This window comes from Electrona antarctica (genome assembly GCF_951216825.1).
Source record: "Electrona antarctica genome assembly, chromosome: 18".
NCBI lineage: Eukaryota > Metazoa > Chordata > Actinopteri > Myctophiformes > Myctophidae > Electrona > Electrona antarctica.
The window spans coordinates 37,887,742-37,912,949 of record NC_136799.1 but is presented as its reverse complement, the minus strand read 5'-3'; the positions used below and the strand labels follow the sequence as shown (position 1 = coordinate 37,912,949).

The following is a 25,208-nucleotide window of genomic DNA, read 5'->3' as shown; positions in this document are numbered from 1 at the left end:
GTTGTTTTTTTTTTTTTACTCTGGCTTTGTCTGGCTTCGAGCCTAACATTCTAGTAATTATTAGGGTCGGGCCCAGAGCCGCAGAATAGACAGAGTTGCGACATTGTGGGAGCAGAAAACAGCCCGGTCACGTGGTTCAGAGCGCGCGCTATTCATGCAGAGCCTGAACTGGGACAAGCTGGAGTTTGAAATACATTGTTTTCAACAAGAACGGCGCGAATATCGGCAATATAGGCCTATGTATGCAAAATGACTGTAAAGTGTAAAGTATTGTTCAGTGACAACTAAAGTCTCTGTAATGTTTATGTTTTATACTAAAAAAATCCCACCTGTGTGAACTGAGTGGTGCAACTCCCCTCCCCTCCCCTCTCTCTCTCATTAGCAGGCAACTGTGCAGCACTATCTCTCTCTCTCTGTTTCTGGCACAACAGCGCCCCTACTGGTACTCATGAGTCACACATGAGTCACACACACACAAACATAGTCACAAACATAGGTGTACGTCACAGACATTGCTGTTCCTTGGAGTGGTTGCACCACTCAAAAACAATCTAAAATAAAGGGATTTGATTTAAGATCATTAAAAGCCGGGCTGTTGCCTTTCACTCTTTTAGTCACTGAAGTGTAGCCTGTGGCAAAGACTTGGTCATGTCCGTGGCAAGTTTTGTTTTACACACCATTATAAATAATGTTCTTATTGTTATTTTGATCATAGCACCCACTTTAATACTGAATGTCAAGTTTCCAGGTTTTCTTCAGAATATGTATTATGTACGACAATTATTTACTATTAAATATGGCACATTATAGGAGTCCACTAGTAGGCTAGTCTAGTGGTTCTCCAATGTTTTATTGGCAAAGACCCGGGTTCATTTGGTTCCATTCAAACACTCAGAGTTACAGACCTGTTATGGTCATTCAGGCCAGGGCTATCTTATTCATGTGCTTCTGGTAATATTTTGTCCACTCATTTTGTATGTCCGTGGCAAAAATGGAATGTTGACAAAAATGTCCACCACAAGCCAACATGGCGATGAACCCTGCCAATATCTTCACTGTCAATAGGAAGTATAGGATTGAGTAAATGAAGAAATAAAAATAGGGTCTCATTGACTTCCATTGTAAGTGTAAAATGAGTCACTCATCTAAAATGCAAAAGCAAAACAGTCATTTCTGATAAAAGTATGAATGTCACTAGGCCTACATTTTATTAATAATACAATGAATAGCATGCAGCAACATACAGTGTAGAATTACATTGAATGATAAAACAATGAAAATATTTTGTTCAGAATATGTTGAACAAACTAATACATATTTGTTTGTTCAACATATTCTGAACAAAATATTTTATTTCAGACAAGTCTGCATTATATCAAAATAAAGGCCATCAATAATTTTTTTTGTAGATGTACATTAGACCTTTGACTTATAAACCTTATCATTGACAAGTAACATTTGCTTGCACGGACACTGACCGAGTGTTCTCCGATGGCCCACAAGGTCCCCCTGTCCCTCAGCCAAGCAAAAATGACCTTAGCAATCTGCTTTGCATGTGACTACTCTTTAGTTGCCGTTTCTGGGGAATAGATTTGCTGCCAGGCTCATGGCAAGTGGCAACCCTGTTCTTCCCTCATCCTTGCATGAGAGGATTGGTCACTGCCATGCCATAATGTGCCCTCGATCTATCTATCTGCCCATCAAAAAGGATGTGGGTGACCACCCCTTCTCCCTGCACTTCTCCTCAAATTCTTCCCCCAGCTCTCTCGTCAACTTCTCCTGTGCTCTCTTGACTTTGTTCTTATCAATCACTTTGCACAGGGAGTTTTCTGTGATGATTCCTGCATCAACCAGAGCTGTAGTTGCCATTGCTGCAGTTGGCCTGAGCGAAAAAGTGCCCTTCTGGGCACAGGTCTCCACCAGGAGGATAGGAGTGTGTGTGTGATGTTTGGCAAAATGTTTAGGAGCAATATAAACGTGTGTGTGTGTGTGTGTGTGTTTCACCACAATCGGACGCTGCGTTGAGTAGTTGTGGCAATTTGTCCAAAATGGGTACAAAGCGGGCTACTCCTGAAAAGTTTAAAAGCCAATCGTAGCCAATGAGGGTGGATTATGAGAAATCAAACAAACCCGTCTTGATCACATGACTATGGAGAGCATGTGTACCGATTTGCGTGAAATTTGGATAAAATCTGAAGGAGTAATATTAGAAAATGTGTTTTACATATGTCGGCATCTTGGTGGCGCTATAAAGAGCAGATGTGAAAAATTCCAGGCAAAGGTTTTTCCTTGGCCTCTAGGGAGTTGGCATACAAAGTTATCCACAGATCCGTGCAGTTAGAGGTAAAAACACTTTTCGGCCCGTTATAGCGCCACCATGAGGCTGAGTTGAAAATGTTCATGTGGCATTTCTTCCTCGGCCTAGTGGGAATGTGCGTGCACAATTTCACGGAAATCACACGATGTGTTCATGATTTGCAGCATTTTGTTTGAAACTGAGCACTCCTGCGAACTTTGGAAGCCAATCTTAGCCAATCAGGATGGAGTCGGAGAAATCTGAAAGACCCGTTTTGTTGAATGGCTCTAGAGAGACTGTGTACCAATTTGCGTGATGTTTGGACAAAATCTGTAGGTGTACTGTCTAAAAACCTGTTTTGCACAAAGCGGCCTCCTGATGGCGCTATAACAGGCCGTTCTGGAAATTTTGGGGCAGAGGTTCATTGTTGGCATCCAGGGAGTGTGTGCGCAAAATTTGGCATCGACCGGGTTAACGGTGCCGGAGATTAGCTGTTCACAGACGGAAGGACGGACGGACACACACACACACGGACACACGGACGGACAGATGTAGGTTAGGTTAGGTTAGGTTGATCAGAATTGAAAAATATCTTCAGTTCTGTGGAATACCCTGGCCCTGAGCTACCCTGCCCCAGCTCAAAACAAGCAAATCACTGGTTTCCTTTAAAAAAGGTCTGAAAATCCACCTGTCGCTGGTCATCAGCCTCTTTATCCCCCCACCCCCTTTTCCCTATTTATTTCTATTCCAATTAATAGAAGTTTGAGATATATCATTGGCATTGCGGATGTCATTGTTGTTTTTCTGAATTAATGAATGCATGGGACCGGAATGGAAACAAGATCACAAGGTCTTTCTTTGGTGCTATCCTTTTGGACCATTTGTGCATGACTGTGTACCGTTTGCATTTTATTGTCTAATCAAACTATCAATCAATCAAAGCGTTTACCTTCAGGCGACATCGACAACCAGTGTAGAATGTGAAACTCGAGTCTGTTGTGTCATTGTCAATAGAGGATATGCGCGTGACATCAACATCATCATACCCAGAAGTTATGCGGGAATGCCTAGTACTGAGTGGCAAAAAACTATTTTTGGCATTGACAGCCCATACATCCAAACAGAAAAGTCCTATTTAATTGCATTAAATGACTTTAAACATTAAATTCACTTTGTCACTCACTTTGCCACTCGATCTGTCATTCACTTTATGCATGCGCAAATATAGAGGGTATGCCATACCCTCTATATTTGTGTGTGCGCAGACCGAGATGTTTACCTGTGCTGTGGAGTTGGCTTTGCACTCAGTCTTGTCCTTTGTAGTCAGAGCCGTGTTGTTCGTCTCTTCCTGGCCTCCAGGGGGAGACTGTTGCTCTCTAATAGTTAGTGTGGCTCAGGGATAGAGGTGGCTATATTTTCCCACGCTCACTCTTTGAAAGCTGACATCAAAAGACACCAGGCTGCGGATGGTTGTTTTGGAACACCTTCAAGTCTTCAAGAAGTGAATAAAGTGGATGTAGTTGTGCACCGTAAGCCGTAAATAGCCAATGTGAACTTGAAGATCTGCTATTTTCATTGTGGGACACCATGTGCAACAACAACTTATAAACAAGCCCTGTATCTCTCCCTGGAGAAAGAAGTAGAGTCTGCAACACTGGTAAGGGAAAACTCAGCTCAACTGGTTTATTAATTCAATGTTTCGATCACTGGGATCTTCTTCAGGAATAGTATGACAGGAAATGGGTGTGCACCTTTATACAGAATGGGTACAGCTGATTGGCTATAAAGATGAGCAGTGAGTGACTAATGCCAACTGAGCCCAAACCAATTATCCAATTTTCCAATATCACAATAATGATAGTATATACATAAATATAAACAAGGTACAGAATGTATACACAATATGCAATATGTAAGCACAGAAGTACACAGACTGAATTCAGTATAGGACAAATACATTGTCATGGATAGCAGTAAATCTGCTGACTGATTTAGTTATTTTTTGTATTTGTGTTTGGTGTTGAAAATAAATAAAGTCCCAAGGCTCCTAGTAAGGAAGCTGAGACCATTACTTTAATTAGCACCAAATTGTGTCCGATGCTGAGAACATGGGGACTAGGGGACTAGTAGGTCTTCAGGAGGGGTACTCCATCATCAGTCCTTCATCCGACAACCTACAGATAATAGAGAAGAGAAGAACATGTGAGATACAAATAGTACATCAGGTGAGTACCTAAACATAATAAAGTATAGGGCCCACTGCTAGAGTGGATGTGCATGCTCTAGTCTATTACCTCTGTATCTCTCCCTCCCACCCATGGCTACTGATCATGTTGAATTTAAATGAAACAAGACCTTGCTTCTCTTGCACCATTCCGTTTTCCATTACACCACAAACACGCATGTTGTGAAAAACTATGAAACTCTACTCAGTGCTATGACAATAATCATGTCATTAATTTGCTAACATTTCTAACTTTAATTATTATTTTTTTCTATGTCAGTCTTGCCCAATACCCAATCTTTCTGTTGTATGAACACAAGGCTGCTGTACTTAGTATGAGGTACAACGTAGCCTTGTGTTCATACAACAGAATGTTTGGGTATTGGGTAAGACTGACGTTATGTATCTTTCAGGACCTTTCACTGCTTCGTCTCAAAATTGAATGTTGCCACTACTGTTGGAGCAGCCATAAACTACACAGGTTCATCCCGATGTTCTGGACATCTTTGCAAAGTTAGTGTTAGTAAAAAAGCAGGTAAAAGAGTAACGTTTTTGAGCAGACTAACATCAGTCACTCTACCATTCAATGTAGTAGAAGACCTGCGAGTTTACACCTCAGATGTGTCGTCGCCACCTACAGGAAATACGTTTGCTGCGACCATGAGACCCGTTTCTGAATTTGTCTATAGCCTTGGTCTACCAGGAACCTCTGCCTCTTAGTGGAGTAAGCCATTTCTTGGGTATCCTGGGACACCAGGGAATAGAAGTAGGCATTGTCCTCCTCTGCCAACATTCCTGAAGTGAAAAGGAGTGTGAGCGTTAGAGGTCTCTTTACACAGAGTAAAGACCACCTGTGCAACAGAGACTACCTAAAAAAGATACAATATATTCTGCACTTCCAACATAAACAGACCTTTCTTGGCTCTGAGCACTCTGTCAAGCCTCTGGGCCTCTTGTCTGCGTGATCCTCAATGAGATGAAATTTGAATCAGGACATTGGCCTCTGGCAAGTCAAATGAAGTCTCTCCAACCTGTGAGTGACATTAAGGAATATAAATATTCTATTACAATTACTATAAATATATCTATTACTATTCTCCTTTGGTAAATGGTAAAATGGTGCATTTATATAGAAGCGCCTTTAGCCAAGTTGCTTTACAGAGATTGAGATTCACCCAGTCTCTCTCTCTCTCTCACACACACACACACACACACACACACACACACACACACACACACACACACACACACACACACACACACACACACACACACACACACACACACACACACACACACACACACACACACACACACACACACACACACACACACACACACACACACACACACACACACACACACACACACACACACACACACACACACACACACCCCCCCCCACCCCCCCCCCCCCCCCCCCCCCCCCCCCCCCCCCCCCCCCCCCGATGCCGGGGGAAACCATGCAAGGCACCAACCTGCACATCAGGAGCAATTAGGGGTTCACTGAAGTGCAAAAGAAACACATAACTGGACATTTGAATAGAATTCAAAATGAGTTATTAACCACTTTAAAACTGGCATCCCTATTTTGGGCATGTCATTATAGGGGGACATTTCAACTGCAAAATCAAACATTGCAGAACTACAAGCTGTGAGCTTGTAGGCTGGATATATTAGCATTTTTAAAGAGTTACAACTTTACAACGACACTTTGGTTTTTGTTGTGTTACCTTAGTTGGAAGATATCTTTCGCCGTTGCTCCATCGAAATTGATATACTGCATATAGTGTCAGATTCCGTTTTGTTATGTGCTAAAAGAGTGACTTTGACACCCGTTTCACCATGCAATGCAAATCAATGAGGAGACTACTTTGGAAGTTTGGATGATCAATTTCTTATCAACGGAAAAATATATCTCACCAGTGTTTGGCGTTACATCACGGCAAACCCAAAATATCTGTGGGGAACATTCCTATTGTCATGCTTCTCAAAGTAATCATAAGTCTTATCACTGCTGGCCTAAATACTGAATATGTCAGTATTTATCCCCCTCCACATGAATAACACACATGTAGGGGGATGAGTTCCGACGTGTCATTCATTCCACAGCTGACATATTGTTTAACAGCTGGCAGGCCGGCCCACTATATGGTACTAATCAGATAATCTACATGGCTGTTGTGTGCCTGATAGAGACGCTAAACGAGCTCTGCGGAGTCTAGACCCCAACGATCCAAAGTGACAGCGGCACTCCAACACTGTTGCCGGGCCAACACACAATAAAACAGTTCCATTCCTGCAAATCTTCTAGCGAGCGAGGGAAAACTCAACAGTCCTAAAATGGTCTTAAGTACAAAGCAGAGCTCATTTGGTTTACAGGGTTAGTCTAGCATGCCATGCATCCTCACACAGGAGCCACATCTGCTGTGAAAGTTAGATTTGAATGCGCAAGCTCGATACAAAGCCATTATATAATGCTGGCATGCTATGATTTCTGGCAAATCCCTAAAATAGTGAGTGAATTTCAATGAGGCATTCAGTTTGTACTTCTGTAGGAAATATTGAGCAGGACTGTGTCCTGACTAACTGAGTCACTGAAAGTACAAGGCAAGAGGGCAGGGTATTCCACACCCAGTACAGCAGCAGGGAGGAACGGACGGACGCACGTACGCACACACACACTCAGGGGTAGAGTGGCTGGATGGCAAACACAAGGTTGCGAGTTCAAAGCCGGGCTCCCCCAGAGTTAGTGTCGAAGTGTCCTTGAGCAAGACACTGAACCCCTAATTGCTCCTGATGTGCTGGTTGGTGCCTTGCATGGATTCTGCCGCCATCGGTCTATGTATGAATGAATGGGTGAATGTAATGCACAATGTAAAGTGCTTTGGATAAAGGCGCTATATAAAAGCACCATTTACCACATCCTGTTCTTCTACTCTTCAAGTTGCTGTCTGAGACATCAGCCAGCGATGTCATACAACGTGCACCAAGCCAGTATTGAGCTTTAATGTTTGGACAATTGGTGTAGTCTGACTGGGAAGACAAGACTATCCCTTCCAATCATAATAATAGAAATTCCAACACAATCGAGCCTTTCAAAGAGCATGACAGCACACACTGGAGCCAAACAGGAGGCTCATTTACAAGCCGGAGATACACACTCAGATAAACAGCTCTCTGCTGCTTGTGGAACCAAGAGATGCACTTACTGTATTTCTCAGTGTACTTGGCTTGCCCAAATCTATTCCATTAACCACCTAAGCAACAGTATGTTGGTCATAACACAGCAGTGCCGCAGACACAGTCAGCAGTGGCACCTGCCTAACAGGTATGGATGGGCCAAATTATTAATAATGAAACTTCATCAAGGGTAAAGCAGGGCTTGACATTAACTTTTTGAGGCACTTGTCCTTCGGACAAGTACATTTCCCATTCCCTTGTCCGGGCACAAAAGTCACTTATAATAAATAATAATAACTTTATTTATATAGCACCTTTCCAAAAACAAGTTTACAAAGTGCTTTACAGATAATAATAGCAGTAAAAATACAATAAGAATAAAACAAAACAAAAGAAACACAATTAAAACATTTCATAAAAAGGCTGTGCAATAAAGGTGCGTTTTTAACCGCGATTTAAAAGAGGATACTGAGTTTGCCAGCCTGAGACCCTCAGGCAGTGAGTTCCACAGCCGAGGGGCCCGTACAGCAAAGGCCCGTCGCCTTTTGTAATAAGGCGAGATTTTGGAACCTTCAATAGGGCTCGTGCTTGTCCGGAGCACGAGCACACACAAATACATTATAAATCAAGGTAGTTAGTTTTGGTTAATGTTTGAATATTAGATGAATATTCTCTGTTTAAAAGTTAATAGAATGTCTGTGATCTTACGTACATTTCATGTATTCCAAATAGACAGCAACTCGGTTAGCAGACTGACCTCGTTTGCATTTAAACTTGTAGCACTGCGTGTGCACTCATGCAAAAATGAATTCCTAAGACTTCGTTGTTTTGGGGAGCGGGCACTAGTTTCATATTCATTTGAAAGTTCTGGCAGAAAACGTGTATAATTTAGTAAAATATCTCCACTTTTCAGAGTCACTTTTAAATGTTTTTTTTTGTGGCTTTCGCCTTTATTTTATATATTTTATGGAGGGACAGGAAATGACAGGAAATGGGCAGAGAGATGGGGGGAAGACATGCAGTAAAGGCCGTCGGGATCGGGAGTCGAACCCGCGGCACACTGCCAGACTGGGTTGCCAGCCAAGGTGCCTGGACCACTGAGCCATGGCCCAGGCCCAGAGTCACTTTTACAAGTACAATTTTAATGCACTTGACCGAAAAGATTTATTACTTGTCATGCTTATACTGATTATGGAGCAGGAAGAATGAGAATTCCTAGGTCAAAGTGGGAGTGCGTTTTGTCGGCCTGTGTGAATGAAAAAAATGATAAAGTGCGTCTCTAGAACTAACAAGCCACCGACTGTTTGACTGTTGTTTATACAGAGAAAAAAGATGTGCTCACATTGGCTGAGGGCAAAGACACAGTACAGTCATGGCCTCCAAGCTGGACATAAGGCCGTCTCTACTCTTGCAGTCAAGCATGGCCGTCAGAGATAAGGCTACATCTATCGCTAACTCCACACCCCTTAACTTGGCTGGCAAACCATTTATTCACAAATACTCACCCTGACAACTGAGATAGGATTAGACACGTAGCTGCCATACCCACACTACAGGGCTGAGCCTCTTTCAGTCTAGCCTCTCTCAGCTCACGAGGCAGTCTGATCTCCCACTGGGCATCCTCTTAATAAAGGAAGCTGTGTCCGGCTTCATCAAGAGATCTCCTGCCAAACTCACGTAGCAAATGGAGACACAAAGACTTCCTCTTCCTTGTGTGGATACCTCACCCAAATCAAGTCGAGAGGAAGCGTTTACCTTCAGGCGACAACTACAACCGCCGTAGAATGTGAAACTCGAGTCTGTTGTGTCATTGTCAATATTTGTGTGTGCGCAGACCGAGATGTTTACCTGTGGTGGAATGGGCTTTGCGCTCAGTCTTGTCCTTGGAGTCAGAGCCGTGTTGTTTCTGTCTCTTCCTGGCCTCCAGGGCCTTCATGCTAAGCTGCAGCTGGGTGGTATACTTCTCATGCTGAAGACAAAGACACAGACATGTAACCTTAACATTGGAAAATCGATCCAGACCATGTGCTTCAGTTAACCCCCTTGTCATGTCGAAGCATCAAAGGGGAAATATTCAAACATTTTGAAAAATAGTGACAATGGCACATCTACAACGCAGGGGTTGTGCAGCACGTTTTGCCACACAACACCATTGTACAACAAAGATTGTATAGAGCTGCGCATTAGGCACATGAGGCCGTCAGTTGTACTCACTTTAAGGGCTTCCTCTGGGACCTTGTGTTGACTCTTCTCCAGGATGTACACATGGACATGTGGGGGAGTTGTCAAGGCATAAAAACACACACTGAAAATCATTGGACTCCCCTTATTAATACAGGGCCATAAATATTATGTTAAGCTCCTTTCTGGATGTGCATGCCGTGTCTCACACAACTGCTGGTTCTATTCAAGCAATATGATACAATTGTATCATTTTGCTATAGCATGATAGCTAGGAGTTTCTCAGCAATGCATATAAATAGAGCTGAATGATCATTACAACTTGATATCTCAGCGTGTAATTCAAAATATGTATAAAGTCCTGTTGTATGATTAGCAATAGAACAATTGAGGTTGTCTGTTCCGGTAAATAACGTCTTGGCTTTGATGATTTGATGATCCGACGATGCCTGCAATCATACGTGATGTTATTTACTTTAATACACAACCTTGTGGACAGGAAATTAGTCGACAAGGACAGACTGTTTGAAACATGTGACATCACAAATCACATGCCTAGTCTGGACTGTCAGCAAACACACACACACACACACACACACCCCTTGAAAATGTCTCCCACCTTTAAGGAGCTTTCACCCTTGTTAGTCTAACCTGAATTTCACAAACACTGGGAAGAGGTCAAAGGGTGCAGGAGATTTTCTGTCCACCCCGTTGGAGCAAAATCCCAAACCCCTGACCGAGAAACCACAAGGAATTAAGATGCAGAGAGCACGCTGAGCAAGGACCACATTAGGAAAAGAAACATTTACAAATATAATCATGTTGTAAATAGCAAACTGTCTGCCAGAGGAGACCAAGAGAGAACAAGTCATCATGAGCTCATTTTAATCACAGGCTGCTCATCACTGAATTAAAGCTGGTCTGACAGACGGAAAGATTGCAGATGGGCAGGAAGTCGGCTCATGTATTGCACTGAACCAAAGAAAAGAGTTGAACGCTTTCAGTCTGGCATCCCTATTTTGATAACATTTGAAAATATTGTCAAAAACTAAGTCTCAAAAATTGTGAAAAACTGATCTGCAAGCTCACAGAGAATCGCAGTGTGACACGTCACGACGAGCTTGTAAATCGGCAATTTCCGCTATAATCCGTCGTACAACGAAGTATATAGCCTTATAGGGCTTAAGTGGTTCATTTAAACTCCATGGCACAGTAGTGTCAAAAACAGCTTTGTTTTTCTGCAAGCGACACTAAGGACAATAAGTTATACTGAAGACGAACAAATGAGATGCAACAAAACCTCCACATCAGCAGGCCTGGAAAAGGATATCATAACCAAAGCGAACGACATCCGAGAGCTTGAGGATGATGTAGGTCTGTTCTGGGATTCTCAGGTCATTCACAAAGGTCTGTGGGAGAGAAAAAGCAAGTCACTAAGTCACAGTTTAAAGAATGTTACACATATTTATCCGTTTTTAATCTGTTTGATAGGATGACAAAGAGACATAGGGAGGCAAGAGAGGGAAGGATATCCAGCACTATCTGGTCACCTTACCAGAACACCCCTGACAGTTTAACTACACAGAGCATCACATTCATAATGTGGAGACAAATGTGGAAAAATAATAAAGGTCACTTTATTGGCCACACAGGTCTCCATTTCTCTTGTACACAACACCAGCGTGAATGTGAAATGAAATGATTACTATATTTACCCAGGGTATCTGGGCTAAGCTCAAGAACTTGTTTCCAGCCAGGCCCTGCTCATAGAACATTTCATCGTAGTGGTTCAATGCCTTGTTCAAGGGCACTTCAGCGGTGGTAATTCGGACCGCTGATTCGAACTGGCGACCTTCCGGTATCGCCTCAGAGACAGGTGGATATGGAATGTAGAGACAGTGACTGAACACACACACACACACACACACACACACACACACACACACACACACACACACACACACACACACACACACACACACACACACACACACACACACACACACACACACACACACACACACACACACACACACACACACACACACACACACACACACACACACACACACACACACACACACACACACACACACACTCCTGATTTGAGTCTTGTGATCAATTCAATTCACCACTTAAACTACAGTAACTAGACAGTTTGCATTTAGTAGAGTGTATACCTGCAAACTAAGTGCCAAAGCTATGTAAATGTTAAAATATGCCATCTACACGTGAGATTACTGAGATATCTAGTGATTAGGCCCCATGCAATTTTGCCCTTGATTTATGACCTTGTCAACTCAAAAGTTAATCTCTTCATGCAACAAGTGGCGACCACCGTTTTTGTTTTGTAAGCCATCTTTGAATATATGAATAGTTAAGACACTAACCCAAAGTAACAGACCAAATGTACTAATACTGTATAGACTAAATAATCGTCAGATATTTAACATGTAAGGTATGTGTGAAGAGTAATTATTTATGTGAGACAGACAAAAACTACTCTTGATATCCATGTTTTTCCACCATGTTGGATATGAGTTTGGTCCTCCAGGTCGTTAATCTGTTCTGCTCTGATTAGTTTTGCTGCCAAAAGCAATCCTCCAGGAGAACAATGAACAGTCTCTCCCCCTGTGCACTGGCCTGGGTTCTGCCCTGGGATAACAGTGCACTGAAGTGGCAACAGCACAACGGCAGGCTGGACTGGAAGCTGTACAACCAGATAGGAATAATGGGAAATCCAAAAGAAAGGGTCTCAGTCGCGGCTAGCGGGGGGAAATCCAGTCCCTTGACAGTGGTCCTGTTCCACCAACGGACTCTCTGGCACAGAGAGAGGGGGTCTTTTGTGGTGGATCTAATGGGGTTCAGGTTTAAGGACTCCAGGGAGAGCTGAGGCTGCCAGGCTCCTATATTACCATGGTGTGTGTGTGTGTGTGTGTGTGTGTGTGTGTGTGTGTGTGTGTGTGTGTGTGTGTGTGTGAGATGTAGAAGCAGGTTGAGTGACACTAGAGACGGGTTGACTCACCCCATTCAAGCTCCCAAGGTCCTTCACCATGTGTTCGTCTGTGTTTGGGTCGTAGTTGATCACAGCGTGCTGTTTGTCCACACTGCGAGACTGCAAAGTTAAAACCACAAGTCATTATTGGCCATTTAAAAGCAATTAAGCAAGCCCCAGATTATACTCGGATCTGCTGTTTTTAGCCATTTCTGAAAACCTTCGTCTTTCCCCTATAATGACATTCCCAAAATAGGGATGCCAGTTTGAAAGTGAGTTAGACTCTCTTCTAATGCACAACAGGCAGAACAGTCACTGATTATACAGTGTTGTTGAATAACCAGTTGTGACCAGAGATACTTTTGCATAGATAGCTCCTACAGTACGTGTCCTACTTCCGTGTTCACAGCCGCCTACTAACTGGGGGGCCCAAGGACACCGCTAACTGTTATGTATAATTGTGGGGCCTACTAACTGGGGGGCCCAAGGACACCGCTAACTGTTATGTATAATTGTGGGGCCTACTAACTGGGGGGCCCAAGGACACCGCTAACTGTTATGTATAATTGTGGGGCCTACTAACTGGGGGGCCCAAGGACACCGCTAACTGTTATGTATAATTGTGGGGCCTACTAACTGGGGGGCCCAAGGACACCGCTAACTGTTATGTATAATTGTGGGGCCTACTAACTGGGGGGCCCAAGGACACCACTAACTGTTATGTATAATTGTGGGGCCTACTAACTGGGGGGCCCAAGGACACCACTAACTGTTATGTATAATTGTGGGGCCTACTAACTGGGGGGCCCAAGGACACCGCTAACTGTTATGTATAATTGTGGGGCCTACTAACTGGGGGGCCCAAGGACACCACTAACTGTTATGTATAATTGTGGGGCCTACTAACTGGGGGGCCCAAGGACACCACTAACTGTTATGTATAATTGTGGGGCCTACTAACTGGGGGCCCAAGGACACCACTAACTGTTATGTATAATTGTGGGGCCTACTAACTGGGGGCCCAAGGACACCACTAACTGTTATGTATAATTGTGGGGCCTACTAACTGGGGGGCCCAAGGACACCACTAACTGTTATGTATAATTGTGGGGCCTACTAACTGGGGGGCCCAAGGACACCGCTAACTGTTATGTATAATTGTGGGGCCTACTAACTGGGGGGCCCAAGGACACCACTAACTGTTATGTATAATTGTGGGGCCTACTAACTGGGGGGCCCAAGGACACCACTAACTGTTATGTATAATTGTGGGGCCTACTAACTGGGGGGCCCAAGGACACCGCTAACTGTTATGTATAATTGTGGGGCCTACTAACTGGGGGCCCAAGGACACCACTAACTGTTATGTATAATTGTGGGGCCTACTAACTGGGGGGCCCAAGGACACCGCTAACTGTTATGTATAATTGTGGGGCCTACTAACTGGGGGGCCCAAGGACACCGCTAACTGTTATGTATAATTGTGGGGCCTACTAACTGGGGGGCCCAAGGACACCGCTAACTGTTATGTATAATTGTGGGGCCTACTAACTGGGGGGCCCAAGGACACCACTAACTGTTATGTATAATTGTGGGGCCTACTAACTGGGGGGCCCAAGGACACCGCTAACTGTTATGTATAATTGTGGGGCCTACTAACTGGGGGGCCCAAGGACACCACTAACTGTTATGTATAATTGTGGGGCCTACTAACTGGGGGGCCCACGGACACCACTAACTGTTATGTATAATTGTGGGGCCTACTAACTGGGGGGCCCAAGGACACCGCTAACTGTTATGTATAATTGTGGGGCCTACTAACTGGGGGGCCCAAGGACACCGCTAACTGTTATGTATAATTGTGGGGCCTACTAACTGGGGGGCCCAAGGACACCGCTAACTGTTATGTATAATTGTGGGGCCTACTAACTGGGGGGCCCAAGGACACCACTAACTGTTATGTATAGGGGCCTCAGGCCTGCGTTGCGTGCAGTCGGCAGAGAAATTCTGCATCAAATAAATGAGTCACGGAGGCCCCCATGGAGTGATTACGTCCTCGTCCCTGTCTGAAAAAAGTACAACGTCGCTACTGTATGACCATTCTACATTGAATTTCTATGGTCCTCCTGAGTCCTGACTCATTACATTTGGCCAATTTCACACTGACTGTAGCGATACCAAATCCTCTCTCTTTTCTTCTCTCATTAGCTACTCTGGGCCTCTGCTTCAAAGAGATGAAAGTAGACTACCAAACTCATTTGCTAAATTAATATTACACTTTAATGGTTTATAGGGCGGTCACAAACGCTGCACAAGCCGCTAATGGGGACAGGCAGCTTTCAGATGCTGTGTGCATCTAAATATTGCTTTGCTCAGGAACTCCTCGTTGGTCAGTAGGAATACACTGAGGACAATAGCTGGAGCACTCATTCAATCAATCTTAAAAATTGGGTTAAGTTTGTTCTACTTCTATGCAACCAAAATGTGGAATGCCCCATCAACAGCCTTCAAAAAGTGTGACTCCTTACCCTTCTTCAAAACCGCCATAAAAGTGCACCTGTCATATATAACTGGTCCTAGAAAAGTCTTCTAAGTTTAACACCAGAAATAATATTTTTTTCCTGCTAGTGTTAATGATGTCTTGTATATCAGTGTATGTCTTTAAAAGTATTGATGAATTGAATACACAAGACCGAAATGGAAACAAGCCCTTAGGACTTTTTGTGTTATCCTTTTGGCATCATTGTATAATCGTACCACCGTACTATTTGCAAACTGTTAATAAAGTATTCAATCAATCAATCAAGCGAGAGTGACGTTGCTACGTCACTACGTGGCGGCCATCTTACTTCGGTGCAGCATAACATTTTGTCTATGGGGCATGTACTTTTTAAATAACCATAACGTGCTCAATTTTCAACCGATTTTCAAACGGTTTGGTTTGTTATAAACGCCAGAGACGTCCGCAACTCTGCATACTTATGCTTTTATATGACGTTCATATAAAAAATAACATTAAGCAGATGGCCGCCGGGTGAACTACGTCGGAGACTCCGCCCTCAGCCATCTAGCCTTATATACTATGTCTATGACCGAGGCTACTACTGCTTATCTGATAACTTTGAGAGACTGCTCATGTGGCGTGTAAACAAGCGATTCTGACCTGGCATCTAAACCAGTGCTACTTAACCCATGGGCCGCATGCAGCCCCTGCTTAATGTATCTGCGGCCTCTCATGGTCATACCAATAAAAATATAATTAGTTATTTTCATTGTTTTGAACAACATTGTAGTATTGTTTGTTCCAAGAGAAAGTGATATGGCCTGATGTCAGCTGAGAATTAACCACTTACTTATTTAGTTACCTGTGATAATCTGTTCATTATGTTTTCTCTTCACATTTTATGAATGAAGACTCATTTTGTTAACTTCATCATCGCTACTACTTGGCCTCATCCCCCGAACCCACCTCACCCCTGCCCACTTTGACAGGCTGGAATGGCTTAGGGTCGACGACAGAGTACAGCATCTTGCAATGGGTCTGGTCCACAAGATTCGATACACCACCAAGATACCCATGTACCATGTCTAGATACTTCCTTAATGTTAACGAAGTCCACACCCACAACACCAGAGGGAGTGCAACGAACCATGTACAACCCAGATTCGGCACAAACAAGGGACTAAATTATTTTCGCTCCTATGCCACCAAAATGTGGAACGCCCTACCAACAGTCATTAAGACATGCAAATCCCTTGACTCCTTCAAAACCGCTCTCAAAGGGCACCTACGGACGGCTGCAATTCGAAACTGGCCCCCGTAAAATCTGAATCCCCCTACCCCTTTTTCCCCTCACTGTATATGTTTCTTTTCCCTTTTTACCTCCTTTATGATGAATTTCTGTTCTGTTCTTTGACTATATAGAAGTGTCTATTTGTACGTCTCTAAATGTTTTGATGAATTGAACAAGGTGGACCCTCTTGTAAACAAGTGTAATGCTTAATTGGGTCGTCCACTCACAGTTAACAGTCTTTGTATTGAGTTTGTGCTTGAAATGTACTGTAATTCTGCAAACTGTTAATAAATATTTCAATCAATCAAGCAATCAATCAATCACCAGTAAGACACCTGGGGGTGTCAACATATACACCTGGGTGACAGCAGAGTGCTGAGCGAGCACTGGCGTTTTGGCATGGGGGGTCAGATAAACATATGGAATGATTTCTGTACTGGCCATATATGGAGCATGTATTGAGTGTAGTGTACACTGTACAGGGTTTGAGGAGGTCAGATCAACATATGTCCATATATGGAGATCTAAGGGTGGCAGGGGGGGGAAGTGTCGAGTGTACAGGGTTTGATGAGGGCCCAGGTAAGGCCGGGCCTTAATTTTCGGGTCTGTTGAGAACTCTTTTCGCCGGCTGCCGGGCGTGGCTGCACTAATAACTTTGGGGCAGGCCCGTCTAGAGTTTAAATGGACAGGTATCAGTCAAAAGGGAGACATCGAAGAGGAAGGATCATGGAATGTCAGAGCAGGTCAGCTCCTTATATGGATAAGGGTTTGGGGTGAGATGTAGAGTTGCTGGCCAATATTGATGACATCAGGGATCTCAATATAGACCTATAGTTAACTATGAAATCGTGCATTTCCCGTCAGTCAGTCACGCCCCATAACCCATATATGGTCATGCCTCCTCATGATGATGTCATCAATATTGAGCCCATAGGCCTATATTGAGATCCCTGATGTCATCAATATTGGCCAGCAACTCTACATCTCACCCCAAATAATCACAATGCTGTTATTCATTGAGGTCTGGCCTTGGAAATGTGGCTTTCCTTTTTTTACATTTAAAATATCTGTAAGAATTGAGGACGACCAAATGTCATAATGTAACAGTAACAGTATCCTCAACCTTTGTTGTTCCTTTTTTAAAATAAAACTTAGTTGAGAGAACCACATGCGCTGGGGGGAAAAAAGGAGAAAAAAAGAAGTCGATGTAGCTCAGCTACTTATTTCTACATTTCTCTAGGGGTAGAAATGTAGCTTGATCAAGCTACTGCCATGGTGAGCTACTTGTAGCTGTGCAAACTACGCTTTCGAAGTAGCTGACCCAACACTGCTGATAGATCGAAAAAGGCTGGTATTTTATCCTGCTTTTTCGCCCCACTAAGGACATCAAACTTACCTTTAAAGCAAGCTCGAGCGCTTTCTTCTTCTTCACAGAAGCCAGGGTTTTAATGATGGAATTCGTCAACGCCTCTCCAACAAAAAGAACACTAAAAACCGGGACAGGTAAAAAATAAAAAAAAATGACAACGTCTTGTTTCTGTTTCATGAAGGAATGACAACCGTTACCAACCGAACCGAAGCAGCGCTAGACTGACTGTTTTTTTGGCAAATCTAGTGAGCAAATATAAGACTTCCGGTGGACGATCTCTTCAAAATAAGAGTACCCTCTAGAGTATTGAAAAAAAGTTTAATTTGCACATTAAAACTATAAATTAAGCATTTAAACGATGCTATAGGACACACATTATGTTTCTGTGTAAAAATAAGTAATAAGTAATGTTTCTGTGTAAAGATAAGTAATTAAAAAGTTATCTAAATGGATAAATGCTATTCACTGGAGAGCATGGACTTTATAAAGTGGACGCTGGACAGAAATCCCTGCTATGTTTCGACTAGTGTGACATACGCACGCGTCCGGGGAGACCTCCTCTACAACACCACACTGTCCGCTAAGCAGCAGAGGTGTAAAACAAAAATTGGCACCAGGTCACAGGTCAAAAAACATAAAAAAACTTCCCATTTCCAGACTACAGTGGACTAAAGTGGACGCTGGACAGAAATCCCTGCTATGTTTCGACTAGTGTGACATACGCACGCGTCCGGGGAGACCTCCTCTACAACACCACACTGTCCGCTAAGCAGCAGAGGTGTAAAACAAAAATTGGCACCAGGTCACAGGTCAAAAAACATAAAAAAACTTCCCATTTCCAGACTACAGTGGACTAAAGTGGACGCTGGACAGAAATCCCTGCTATGTTTCGACTAGTGTGACATACGCACGCGTCCGGGGAGACCTCCTCTACAACACCACACTGTCCGCTAAGCAGCAGAGGTGTAAAACAAAAATTGGCACCAGGTCACAGGTCAAAAAACATAAAAAAACTTCCCATTTCCAGACTACAGTGGACTAAAGTGGACGCTGGACAGAAATCCCTGCTATGTTTCGACTAGTGTGACATACGCACGCGTCCGGGGAGACCTCCTCTACAACACCACACTGTCCGCTAAGCAGCAGAGGTGTAAAACAAAAATTGGCACCAGGTCACAGGTCAAAAAACATAAAAAAACTTCCCATTTCCAGACTACAGTGGACTAAAGTGGACGCTGGACAGAAATCCCTGCTATGTTTCGACTAGTGTGACATACGCACGCGTCCGGGGAGACCTCCTCTACAACACCACACTGTCCGCTAAGCAGCAGAGGTGTAAAACAAAAATTGGCACCAGGTCACAGGTCAAAAAACATAAAAAAACTTCCCATTTCCAGACTACAGTGGACTAAAGTGGACGCTGGACAGAAATCCCTGCTATGTTTCGACTAGTGTGACATACGCACGCGTCCGGGGAGACCTCCTCTACAACACCACACTGTCCGCTAAGCAGCAGAGGTGTAAAACAAAAATTGGCACCAGGTCACAGGTCAAAAAACATAAAAAAACTTCCCATTTCCAGACTACAGTGGACTAAAGTGGACGCTGGACAGAAATCCCTGCTATGTTTCGACTAGTGTGACATACGCACGCGTCCGGGGAGACCTCCTCTACAACACCACACTGTCCGCTAAGCAGCAGAGGTGTAAAACAAAAATTGGCACCAGGTCACAGGTCAAAAAACATAAAAAAACTTCCCATTTCCAGACTACAGTGGACTAAAGTGGACGCTGGACAGAAATCCCTGCTATGTTTCGACTAGTGTGACATACGCACGCGTCCGGGGAGACCTCCTCTACAACACCACACTGTCCGCTAAGCAGCAGAGGTGTAAAACAAAAATTGGCACCAGGTCACAGGTCAAAAAACATAAAAAAAACTTCCCATTTCCAGACTACAGTGGACTAAAGTGGACGCTGGACAGAAATCCCTGCTATGTTTCGACTAGTGTGACATACGCACGCGTCCGGGGAGACCTCCTCTACAACACCACACTGTCCGCTAAGCAGCAGAGGTGTAAAACAAAAATTGGCACCAGGTCACAGGTCAAAAAACATAAAAAAACTTCCCATTTTGGGCACATGTTTTCAATTGTAATATAGGATGGTACAACATGCAATGTACCTATAAGTGCACACATCACTCAAATGTATAAAAAGGTACAACATGCAGTAAGTACCTATAGTGCAAAACATCACTGCAAACATAAAGTGCAAACATTGTACACACACACACACACACACACACACACAAATTGATCAAAAGTTAGATGTACGTATATAAAGCAAACCCAGCTCAGTCCACATTTCAAACATTTCAAACGTTTGTTTTTAGATGATCACAGTAAGCACAAAGACTAAAAAGGTAAAATACAGCACAATAAAATACTATTGGATTAAATCACAACCCAAGGTCTTGGGGGGACGTGTCATTTGGGGTCCCTCGCATCCTCCATTGGCGGCGAAGTTCTCCTACAACATAGACAAAACAGAGCCTTTTAGTGCAGTGCAGTACTTAAACTATGTACTCAGAGCAATAATTGTTTTCCTGTCAGCTCATACAATACACAATCTCGCTTTTCAGGCTCTGTTTGATAAGTGTTGAGACTCACATCAAACAGAACAGCTTTGGAAAACAAACAAGTGTAGAGACCACAGCTACTGTTATCAGTTTGTGTTATGAAATGAGGGCAACTGTCATAACACTCATATCTAAATGTGATAGCCATACCTCTACCATGCATTGTAGGGATTTGGAAACTTTTTTTGCAGAGGGAATTTTTCTTCTTCTGTGTAACAGTGAATGAGAAACACCGTAAGCAAACTGTATGCCTTTTTCTTTCCATTGAAAGTGTACACTGTTATATTAGCAATGATTAATTAAAAGGTATTTTTTTGTAACTTTCAAAGCCTTGTCTGTATTCTTTTATATTCTATTGTATTTTAGTCCACTTTTTGACCTTTCACCTTGCTGTATGGCATGCCAATTTTTGTTTTACACCTCTGCTGCTTAGCGGAGGGTGACGGTGGACGGTGAACAGGTGACGGTGCCCAGGTAATGAGGTGCCCAGGTAATGAGGTGACAACGATTGATCGTTGTCACCTCATTACCTGGGCACCGCCCAGCCAGTGGTGGACAGCCAGAAGAAAGATGGTTGGGTTGGGGGGTTGGGATGGTTGAGTAATGGCTGTACTCAAGTGTGCATGCATGCCGTTAACAACTTGTCAAACCCTAAAAGCCCTAATTTAGAGCTATCAATGTTTCACTATGACTGTTAATGGTCGATCTACATAGTACTTCACAGTAGTTAAGTACTACCATTACCATTCATGCAGACATTAGTGTTCCAACACCAGTAATTACAATGTCTGTTGTTACATTTTTGTTTTACACCTCTGCTGCTTAGCGGACAGTGTGGTGTTGTAGAGGAGGTCTCCCCGGACGCGTGCGTATGTCACACTAGTCGAAACATAGCAGGGATTTCTGTCCAGCGTCCACTTTAGTCCACTGTAGTCTGGAAATGGGAAGTTTTTTTATGTTTTTTGACCTGTGACCTGGTGCCAATTTTTGTTTTACACCTCTGCTGCTTAGCGGACAGTGTGGTGTTGTAGAGGAGGTCTCCCCGGACGCGTGCGTATGTCACACTAGTCGAAACATAGCAGGGATTTCTGTCCAGCGTCCACTTTAGTCCACTGTAGTCTGGAAATGGGAAGTTTTTTTATGTTTTTTGACCTGTGACCTGGTGCCAATTTTTGTTTTACACCTCTGCTGCTTAGCGGACAGTGTGGTGTTGTAGAGGAGGTCTCCCCGGACGCGTGCGTATGTCACACTAGTCGAAACATAGCAGGGATTTCTGTCCAGCGTCCACTTTAGTCCACTGTAGTCTGGAAATGGGAAGTTTTTTTATGTTTTTTGACCTGTGACCTGGTGCCAATTTTTGTTTTACACCTCTGCTGCTTAGCGGACAGTGTGGTGTTGTAGAGGAGGTCTCCCCGGACGCGTGCGTATGTCACACTAGTCGAAACATAGCAGGGATTTCTGTCCAGCGTCCACTTTAGTCCACTGTAGTCTGGAAATGGGAAGTTTTTTTATGTTTTTTGACCTGTGACCTGGTGCCAATTTTTGTTTTACACCTCTGCTGCTTAGCGGACAGTGTGGTGTTGTAGAGGAGGTCTCCCCGGACGCGTGCGTATGTCACACTAGTCGAAACATAGCAGGGATTTCTGTCCAGCGTCCACTTTAGTCCACTGTAGTCTGGAAATGGGAAGTTTTTTTATGTTTTTTGACCTGTGACCTGGTGCCAATTTTTGTTTTACACCTCTGCTGCTTAGCGGACAGTGTGGTGTTGTAGAGGAGGTCTCCCCGGACGCGTGCGTATGTCACACTAGTCGAAACATAGCAGGGATTTCTGTCCAGCGTCCACTTTAGTCCACTGTAGTCTGGAAATGGGAAGTTTTTTTATGTTTTTTGACCTGTGACCTGGTGCCAATTTTTGTTTTACACCTCTGCTGCTTAGCGGACAGTGTGGTGTTGTAGAGGAGGTCTCCCCGGACGCGTGCGTATGTCACACTAGTCGAAACATAGCAGGGATTTCTGTCCAGCGTCCACTTTAGTCCACTGTAGTCTGGAAATGGGAAGTTTTTTTATGTTTTTTGACCTGTGACCTGGTGCCAATTTTTGTTTTACACCTCTGCTGCTTAGCGGACAGTGTGGTGTTGTAGAGGAGGTCTCCCCGGACGCGTGCGTATGTCACACTAGTCGAAACATAGCAGGGATTTCTGTCCAGCGTCCACTTTAGTCCACTGTAGTCTGGAAATGGGAAGTTTTTTTATGTTTTTTGACCTGTGACCTGGTGCCAATTTTTGTTTTACACCTCTGCTGCTTAGCGGACAGTGTGGTGTTGTAGAGGAGGTCTCCCCGGACGCGTGCGTATGTCACACTAGTCGAAACATAGCAGGGATTTCTGTCCAGCGTCCACTTTAGTCCACTGTAGTCTGGAAATGGGAAGTTTTTTTATGTTTTTTGACCTGTGACCTGGTGCCAATTTTTGTTTTACACCTCTGCTGCTTAGCGGACAGTGTGGTGTTGTAGAGGAGGTCTCCCCGGACGCGTGCGTATGTCACACTAGTCGAAACATAGCAGGGATTTCTGTCCAGCGTCCACTTTAGTCCACTGTAGTCTGGAAATGGGAAGTTTTTTTATGTTTTTTGACCTGTGACCTGGTGCCAATTTTTGTTTTACACCTCTGCTGCTTAGCGGACAGTGTGGTGTTGTAGAGGAGGTCTCCCCGGACGCGTGCGTATGTCACACTAGTCGAAACATAGCAGGGATTTCTGTCCAGCGTCCACTTTAGTCCACTGTAGTCCACTGTAGTCTGGAAATGGGAAGTTTTTTTATGTTTTTTGACCTGTGACCTGGTGCCAATTTTTGTTTTACACCTCTGCTGCTTAGCGGACAGTGTGGTGTTGTAGAGGAGGTCTCCCCGGACGCGTGCGTATGTCACACTAGTCGAAACATAGCAGGGATTTCTGTCCAGCGTCCACTTTAGTCCACTGTAGTCTGGAAATGGGAAGTTTTTTTATGTTTTTTGACCTGTGACCTGGTGCCAATTTTTGTTTTACACCTCTGCTGCTTAGCGGACAGTGTGGTGTTGTAGAGGAGGTCTCCCCGGACGCGTGCGTATGTCACACTAGTCGAAACATAGCAGGGATTTCTGTCCAGCGTCCACTTTAGTCCACTGTAGTCTGGAAATGGGAAGTTTTTTTATGTTTTTTGACCTGTGACCTGGTGCCAATTTTTGTTTTACACCTCTGCTGCTTAGCGGACAGTGTGGTGTTGTAGAGGAGGTCTCCCCGGACGCGTGCGTATGTCACACTAGTCGAAACATAGCAGGGATTTCTGTCCAGCGTCCACTTTAGTCCACTGTAGTCTGGAAATGGGAAGTTTTTTTATGTTTTTTGACCTGTGACCTGGTGCCAATTTTTGTTTTACACCTCTGCTGCTTAGCGGACAGTGTGGTGTTGTAGAGGAGGTCTCCCCGGACGCGTGCATATGTCACACTAGTCGAAACATAGCAGGGATTTTGTCCAGCATCCACTTTATTAAGTCCATGCACTCCAGTGAATGGACTTGGGCACTCCAGTGCATGGACTTGGGCATTTATCCATTTAGATAACTTTTTTACGTTATTTCATTACTTATTTTTACACAGAAACATAATGTGTGTCTTCACAATAACTGTAATGTAATAATAATACTAATAATGTAATGTAATAATTATTTAATTAACCACGCTTTTATTCTGAAAGCAACCGGATGTCTTAAGTTTGCTAGCTCTCAAACAGGAAGTTCTAGATTTGCCAAAAAGACGGAGCCAGTATCAACACCTCCTCAAGTCCTCATCCTGCTCTGCGGTGACGTAGCTCCCATGCAGACGAGCCGTTCCCATCGAGTGCATTTCGGGTGCGTTCGATTCATCATGGCCCGCTGTTGTTTTTTTGTGTTTTACGTACAATTTACAAGAGCGGGGCGGCGAAAGACACTAATCAAACAGACACGCGCCTTTAAGTAAGGGATAATATCTGGCTAGGTGGTCATTGTCGGGAGATAATTCACCGACAGGGAGTTTAACCACCGAGGCGAAGCCGAGGTGGTTACACTCCCTGAAGGTGAATTATATCCCGACAATGACCACCTAGCCAGATATTATCCCGCTTATTACATGGCTAACTAACATAAATTAATCCATTGATCCAAAACACAACAAAAAAAGTATTCCATAACTTCGCGCTGGCTGCGTCTGCCCAGCTGCAGGGCTGAAGCACTGTCGGAAAACAAGGAAGTGAGTTGATCAAATAGAATCCATTTTCGGGTCCAGCTGCTTCGTCTATTTCTCGCTCAAATGTTTTCAAAAACATTTTTAAGAGCAATGTTTAGCTGTAAATTACATTGTGTGTCAGTAGTGTGTGTGTTTACATGGCTGTTATGTTGGAAACGGCAGTAAATCAAGCGGGCGCAGCCGCGCAGCTGGTGGTGCTCAGAGGGTTTGATTAGGCAGCGGTCATTATACAGCGGAGCGGTCATTATCATGAGATAACTCACCGCTG

At 43.8% G+C, this 25,208-nt stretch overlaps 1 protein-coding gene across 2 annotated transcripts; it reads right to left on the bottom strand.

The window, feature by feature from the left end:
• Nucleotides 1-3,960: 3,960 nt before the first annotated feature.
• Nucleotides 3,961-24,563, bottom strand: LOC306942378 (centrosomal protein of 170 kDa protein B-like). Of its 2 annotated transcripts, none has more exons than XM_079528232.1 (9): nucleotides 24,472-24,563; nucleotides 18,070-18,263; nucleotides 12,910-12,999; nucleotides 11,215-11,293; nucleotides 9,918-9,976; nucleotides 9,552-9,672; nucleotides 5,434-5,551; nucleotides 5,087-5,315; nucleotides 3,961-4,470 (listed from the first exon to the last, which is right to left on the bottom strand). In XM_079528232.1, the coding sequence occupies exons 2-7, from the start codon at nucleotides 18,217-18,219 to the stop codon at nucleotides 5,532-5,534; spliced, it is 519 nt and encodes a 172-aa protein (XP_079384358.1). In that variant the 5' UTR covers nucleotides 18,220-18,263; nucleotides 24,472-24,563; the 3' UTR covers nucleotides 3,961-4,470; nucleotides 5,087-5,315; nucleotides 5,434-5,531. The 2 variants fall into 2 exon arrangements, with proteins under 2 accessions (XP_079384358.1, XP_079384357.1); XM_079528231.1 differs by having other exon boundaries at nucleotides 5,101-5,315.
• Between the last annotated feature and the right edge of the window lie 645 nt (nucleotides 24,564-25,208).

Excerpts from the sequence above, each read along its gene's own strand:
- LOC306942378 (XM_079528232.1), bottom strand. The coding sequence starts at position 18,219 with ATGAAACAGAAACAAGACGTTGTCATTTTTTTTTATTTTTTACCTGTC. Across the intron at positions 11,294-12,909 it reads ACCTTGGGAGCTTGAATGGG|ACCTTTGTGAATGACCTGAG; the intron begins GTGAGTCAACCC and ends TCTCTCCCACAG. Across the intron at positions 9,673-9,917 it reads TCCCAGAGGAAGCCCTTAAA|CATGAGAAGTATACCACCCA; the intron begins GTGAGTACAACT and ends CTTTGTCTTCAG.